The sequence below is a fragment of the Oryzias melastigma genome, linkage group LG18 (assembly GCF_002922805.2).
Source record: "Oryzias melastigma strain HK-1 linkage group LG18, ASM292280v2, whole genome shotgun sequence".
Classification (NCBI taxonomy): domain Eukaryota; kingdom Metazoa; phylum Chordata; class Actinopteri; order Beloniformes; family Adrianichthyidae; genus Oryzias; species Oryzias melastigma.
Genome location: NC_050529.1, coordinates 1225624 through 1232501, shown reverse-complemented (window position 1 = coordinate 1232501; position 6878 = coordinate 1225624). Strand labels below are relative to the sequence as shown.

Sequence of the window (6878 nt, the reverse complement as noted above, 5' to 3'; positions counted from 1 at the left end):
GTATCTCCAACGTGGCACTTGAATCGGATATACGGGGCTAAATAACTTCCACTTGGGGGAGCTTCGGTCTTATGCTGCCGCCATATTCCAAGAAATCTATGTTGATGATGTCAATGATTCTTATAGCATTTTCTTAGATATGAGAACATAGAGATCTGAAGATTAATCTGCTTATTCTGTTTTTTCAAAGTTATAATTTTTCCCTAGAAAATTATTTTATTCTAAAGTATGTTTATATCAAAATACAAAATATTTGTGTTATTGTGAGCAGAGAGGAGCAAAAGTTCATTTTGTTTCGTGTTTCAAGTTAAATGACAGCTCAAAGACATTTTATAACTTCGTGATCCTTTTTACAACAGTTGGCGCTTCCTTGTTTTGAAAAATGTGATGTCCACACATCTCCATCAAATCTGAATACCTGATTGATTTGGGCGGATGGTTGCACAGCTCTCCTGCCCCAGAAGAGGAAGAGGACAGAGGTCTATTCTGTTAAAGTGAGACATCTCCCTCTGCTGGTCAGATCCATCACTGCATCCAGACTGACGTCACATTCTCCATCATTCTCCTCATCCACCTGGTTCTGACTCGGTTCTGCTTCCTGGTTCCTTCTGTTGGGTTCTGATGGGGGGAGGGGCCAGATTGAGTGTCTGAGTGGTTCCAGCAGGTGTGTCCGTTACTATCAGTCACTGTAGAGGAGAAGATGCTTCTCAGGATCGTTGGTGTTTCTGAAACAGCTTCAGATGTTCACATCAGACTCTGCTGCTGCTGGTTGAAGACAGAGAGAGGTGAGGAAGGGGGCGGAGCTTGAGTGTGGTGTGAGTCCGCTGACAGAAAGCAGAGATCAGATCAGAGAGGAAGGATGAAGGAAACATGTCTGCTCTGTAAGTACAGAAGCTGTTTGTCTGCTTGAACTTGACTGTCTGCTCTTTCTGGTTGAAAGTGAACCAACATCATTTTTGTTTTGGTCAGAATCAGGAAACATATTAACAAAAAGACTGATCATTTATGATGACACATCTGTTACACACAAACTCACAGATGGACGGTAAACTTCCCAAACTGTTCTTGTTTTAACCATTGACTGTATCAGAGGACTGGACTCAGTGAATGTGACGTCATCCTTCCAGGCTAAATTAATTCCGTCACCATTTTCGTTGCGATGTAGCTGTCGTCACATTGGAACCAAGCGTTGTCAGTGATTGGTCCGAGTTGGTTTGAGCCATTGTTTCTATGGCAACCAGTCTCAACAATCAGGAGTGAGCTTGTTGGAAGGCCACACCCCTAACACTTAAAAGTAGGATTTACAAATTCTGTCATTGGTCATGTCTTAATTCCTCAACTACTAACTATACAGCGTGTTCACAATCTTCGGTCTAAATTCCCGCCATAATCCATAAGTACTAAAAAACTATCTAGTACTCTGGATTTTAAAAGTTATTCCTGACTACTTTACTTTAAATTTTCTAGATGCCAGATATGACGTCACCAATTTACCGAAGTGAAGATCGAATCCATATGAACATTTCATGGCATCTATTTGGGACTCCACTGTGTTCTGATGATGAAAATGTGGATGGTTTAGTAACAAAAACACACTGTTGTTGCAAAAAAATGTTCAGACACAATGCATTGTGGTCTATATTTGCTAATGTAGTGAGCATTGATGCACACTAGTTTTTCCCAAAGACTTCTGAGAAATTCCAAGCCCAGTGGATTTTAGAATTTTCAATTCCAGCACTACAACAAGATGAACACACCACATAGTGACGCTTAGGGCAGCAACTGAATCTTTCTAAGTGGTTTTTGATTTTGTCTCCGTTAGTTTTTCTAGGACTGTTTGTTAGGCCTGTGCCAAACCCCCAACCTTGAGGGCCAAGTCGCTCTAAGCCTCTACCCTTCCATCTGTCTGGGATGGGAGACCCTACCAAGATCAGAAAGCTCCAGACCACTGTGCTGTCTAGGTCATTGAGACATGCAAGCCCCCCAACCACGACAAGGTGGCGGTCCATGGGACCCGTTACAGGTGACCTCATAGTGACCGGTACTATCTAGTGGGGAGAGAGTGCTGTGAAATATGATACTGAGTCTCTTAACCTGAGGGGAGGAGAAAAGGGAGGAGTTTGTGAAGGTTTTGAAATTCTGAATGCTGTTTAGGATGGATTTAGTGCCTATTAGGGGAAGTTCAGTTTTATCTTTATTTGGTTTTAAGAAATTTGTGGTGAACCAAGATTTTATTGCAAGAAGACAGTCGGTGAGAGAAGTCGGATTGGTGGAGATGTGGAGCTGGGTGTCGTCAGCATGACAATGGAAATGAATCTTGTGTTTATGGAGGATTTGACTGAGGGGTAGAAGATACACGATAAATAGCAGGGGTCCCAGGACAGAGCCCTGGGGCACACCTGCGGTAACAGGAACTGTGTTGGAAGTGAATGTTTTCAGCTGAATAAACTGACCTGAGAGGTCTGAGTGGAACCAGTTGAGGGGTATGCTTGTGATGCCTGTGGTGGATAGTCTATCCAGGAGGACGGTAGCAGAGATGGTGTCAAAGACTGAAGAGAGGTCGAGCAGGAGGAGGAGGTCCTTGGAGATTTTGAGGAGGGCCGTTTCTGTGCTATCAAGTCAGTCAGCAGAGTTCCTCAGACTGAGATAAAGACCCATCTGGAACCTGAAGGTCTTTCTGTGTCCTGAAGCTGCTGATGACACGAGGATGAATGCTGCAGGAGCTTCAGGTAGGCTGAAGACAAACCTTCCTGATGGAGTTCTCTGTGGTTTCTCTTCAGGTCTGATGGTTCTGCTTTGCTGTCCAACAAACCTGAGTGAGTCACTTCTTCATGATCCACTGACGACATTCAGGTTTTGAAAATGAACAAGAGCAACGATTGTTTTTGGTTCTGACAGCAGTGACTGTTTTTTTTATCTCCAACCTTTTCAGTTGGTGTGACTGTGAGTCCCAGCAGATCTCAGTTCTTTAAAGGAGAACCAGTGATTCTGAACTGTGAGGACGACAGCTCTGAAGGATGGACTGTAAGGAGAAACACGACAGCTGGAGGGACGACTAACTGTTCTGAATGGGGAATTTCAGAGAATTCCTCCTGTGAAATTCCCTACCTCTTTAGTGGGGTGGACAGTGGTGTTTACTGGTGTGAGTCCAGAGGGGGAGGAGCCAGCAGCATGGTGGTTAACATCAGTGTCTCTGGTAAGATCAGACTGTGGAGTTAGTGTTGCTGCAGCTGTGTGCAGATGGATGAAATGCTTTGTCTCTGTGTTGAGGTGGATCAGTGATCCTGCAGAGTCCTGTCCTCCCTGTGATGGAGGGTCATGACCTCACTCTGAGCTGTCAATCAAAGACCCCTCCCTCCAACCCCTCAGCTGCTTTCTATAAAGATGGCTCCCTCATCAGGACTGAGCCTACAGGTCACATGACCCTCCAGCATGTTTCCAGGTCTGATGAAGGTCTCTACAAGTGTCACATCAGGGATCATGGAGAGTCTCCATCCAGCTGGATCTCTGTCTCAGGTGAGGAGCTCCTTCAGGGTCAGAGGTCACGCTCTTCATCATCATCATTATCATCTTTGGTCTGTTTCAGAGAAACCATCAACCACGTCTGCTCCTTCAACCACCTCTACTCCATCATCTCCATCTCCCACTTCCTCCTCTCCTCTTCATGTATGGTTACCTCCTGTGTGCATCAGTGTTGTGGTTCTTCTCGGGTTCCTGGTTCTCCTGGTCGTCTATGTTCACCGAAAGTCTAAAAGTGAGACAGAAATCCTGAAATTTATAATGAAACTTTTTCTTACTTTTTATGACAGTTTGAACATAAATTCATTAAACCAAACATTCAACCTTTTTAGCTAAAAGAAGAACCAGAACACCAGATGACATCACGTACTCCGACCTCACCTTCCAACATCCACAGCAGCAGCAGCCAATCAGAGCCAGCCGAGGTAAACGTTCAGATGTTTGTCAGGTTTGTTTACACCTGAAGGATGGACATGGAGTCCTCATGGTGGATCCTGTCATGTTTCCATGACAACAGTCATACGCACTTGAGAGGGGGTTCTCCCTGAAGGACTTCCGTCCCAGCTAACCCTTCCACAACATAAGCTCCGCCCACATTCATCCATCCTTTCATTACATTGATGTTGTTCAGGTTCTCATTTCTGGTCAAGCCACACGTGTTTGTGCAGCCTCAGTAGAGGGAACCAGAACTTCTGGGTTTGTTCCAGGTTTGATGTATTGATAATGAGGATCAGACGTTGCCATGGAAACTGGGAGACGTCTGTGACCCTTGACCACAAAGACTGGAGCGATCTCTGTTGTTCTGAAGGTGTGAGATGCTTCATGAGAACCAGAGAGTAGTGTGTCTACAGAATTTGGTCATCCTGATTAGAATCTTTGCAGTCAAGCTTCCTGTTAGATCAACAAGCGGCTCAGATTTCTTCATTAGATCTGTGTCGTTTCCTTCTCTGGACTGACTGGTTTCCTTTGTGTTGTTTTCCTGGAGGAGCTCAGAGTTTTGGGGGTGGAGCGATCTGGCAGTCGCCCCACTGCCATGGTTGCTGCATGGATTTGGGCCCCTCCCCTCTGGGTTTTAATTGCACCTTAGATATGTAGAACCCTTGGTGGGGGGGGGTTGGCTCGGGAAGCCATCACCCAAAAGAAACTTAAGAGGGATCCTCAAATCCTCTGCCCCATCTGAGCCTGGGGGTGGCTGTGTCCCTGTGGTGCTGGGCCTCTCCAAGTTCCAACAGCAGGTAAGCCTGGTTTACTCTTGGGGACCCCCAGTTTTCTTGGGCATTTTCCTCTTGGGTGGGGGGTTGGTTGACCCCTGCCTTTCTATCTCCTTGACCTCCTTGTGGTAAGGGCAGGCGGTTGCCTGGAGCATTGGGTGGGTCTTCCTTGGGGAGCCCTGGCTCGTGCCTGGAGTGTGGGGATGCCCAGAACTGCAGGGTTGTCTAGGGCTGGGGGGCGGTCTATGGGGTGGGGCCTATGTTGGGTCCACTGGTGTGGTGTGAGGGGGGCTGTTCCTCTGGCTAAGCTGGAGCTTTCCCTCTTTGTACTCCGTGCCTCCCTGCTCTCTGGCCTTGGAGACCCTGTGGGAGTCCTGCTGGTCCTGGACTGGGTGGCTGGCTAGATTGCCTGACAGGCAGGTATGTACTATATGTGTGTGTGTGGACAGGCCCCGCCTCTTTAGATTAACGTTCACCCCTGAGAGTAATGATGATAAACCTCCAGGAATTTGTTGACTCTCCTGATACCTGAGATGTTGGTGGTTTTTGGGTCCAAACTTTTCCTCTTCTCTCCAAACTCTGAACCAGAAACATGATGTGTTTCATGTGAATCTTCTGTTGGTCCACAGAACCGTTTCCAGTCTGTGCCATGTCTCTAAGAACATGTTTGGGTTGTAAAGTTCTGCAGGTCTTCATATTTTCTCTGTTTCTTTGGTTCTAGAGACTTCATCAGATCCAGAGATCCTCTACTCTTCACTGAGGAAGGCCAGCGCTCCGCCTCTCTGATCGTTTAGACGTCAGTGTTTGGTCCGTCGCAGCCTCCAAGTCCGTTCCCTTCTTCCGGTTCAGATGAAGATCAGACCTCAGAACTGTGGCTGAGAGCTGCAGAGACCCAGAACCTCGAGGGGGTTTGACATCGTCTGTGGACGCTCAGATGTTCTCTGTGACCTTCAGATGAGCGGATCTAAACATGCAGCCGAGAACTGCATCACAGCCAGAGAAAGTCAGCGTCTAAAGGAATTTTACCACATTTTTAAGCTGTCAGCCTCAGAAAACTATCTTGATCAAGGAACAGATTTACGGAAAACTTTTGGGAAAAAACCCCAAAGTCTGAGTCTTCTTAGGCCTTCTTCACCTGGACCTGATCCACCTTTGGTCCATTTTTCTTAAACTTGTATTAAATTTATCCAAACTAAGGTCAAAATCTGAGATGTGGAGATGTCTGTCGCTGCAGATCACACAAAAACCACTTCCTCCAGTCTGGTACGCTGGTCTCCATGGTAACAGCCTGGTTAACCAGGCTGATGGTGAACCAGTTGACGCAGATCTGCTCATCGGCAGCAGGTTTTCTGCTTCTGTTTCAGGACAAAAGCTGACGGAGAGAGTATGAAGACGCTGACAGAAGCGAACTGGAGGTTTCCTTAAGTACAAATAGTTTCCTGTGAGGTTTTGTCTCTAACCCGTCCTGCTGCTGTAGTTCGTCTTTGCAGAATAAAGCGGTTGGAAGTCGTGGTTTTGTGCAGATATTGTTGTGCGTCTTTGACCTCATTTCTTCTTCCATTACTGATTTTGCAGTTTCAGCAAATCCAGCCTTTCAAAACAGTAGTCCGCTTAAAGTTTATGTAGTACCAACTGAGCACGAGTACAGCAAGTGTACAGAGTTAAATTGGAGCCAACAGTATTTGAAATCCAAAATAAAACTTAATTTTTTTTTTAAAGTATTGGTGTTTGGCCAAAACAATGTAAACCGTCCAAAACCTTTCGCCAATCTAAAGTAAACATTATTTTCAGCTTCAAATGTTCTATTTTTTTTTTAGGTTTCAAAACTCAAAATTTCCTTTTTAAAACTTATTGAAAATGAAATGAAAAATGAAAAAGCATTTCCAATATTGACTTTTATTTTGAAATATCAGTCACAAACACTTCCTTCGTTTTTGCACTCAATGTACTTTTAATACATTTAATGAAGGAAAAACAACCAAACTGAGTGTGAAGATGAGGAGTTGTTTGTAAAATGGAACAAACAGAACCAAACAAACGAGTGCCGGCAGGAAGTCAGCTGAGATCTCCATCAACGCATCTGACCACGGCAGGAAGACTAAAGGAAGAGTTCTCCTGAGGTGCGTTTCTTAACTCCAATCATCTGAT

The 6878-nt window shown here is 45.4% G+C and overlaps 1 protein-coding gene across 2 annotated transcripts in view; it reads left to right on the top strand.

Moving 5' to 3' along the window:
* The window catches only part of LOC112155707 (protein turtle), an 8715-nt gene extending 2182 nt beyond the window's left edge, over positions 1-6533 (top strand). Inside the window, exons 2-7 of one of the 2 annotated variants that reach the window (XM_024287530.2) lie at positions 2781-2816; positions 2933-3196; positions 3271-3516; positions 3587-3754; positions 3852-3944; positions 5452-6533. In XM_024287530.2, the coding sequence (XP_024143298.1) occupies positions 2786-2816; positions 2933-3196; positions 3271-3516; positions 3587-3754; positions 3852-3944; positions 5452-5516 (867 nt within the window). In that variant the 5' untranslated portion in view covers positions 2781-2785 and the 3' untranslated portion in view covers positions 5517-6533. Of the gene's footprint in view, positions 1-1657; positions 2817-2932; positions 3197-3270; positions 3517-3586; positions 3755-3851; positions 3945-5451 lie in introns of those variants that run through there. The other variant, XM_024287529.2, reaches the window with a different exon arrangement.
* Positions 6534-6878: the final 345 nt, after the last annotated feature.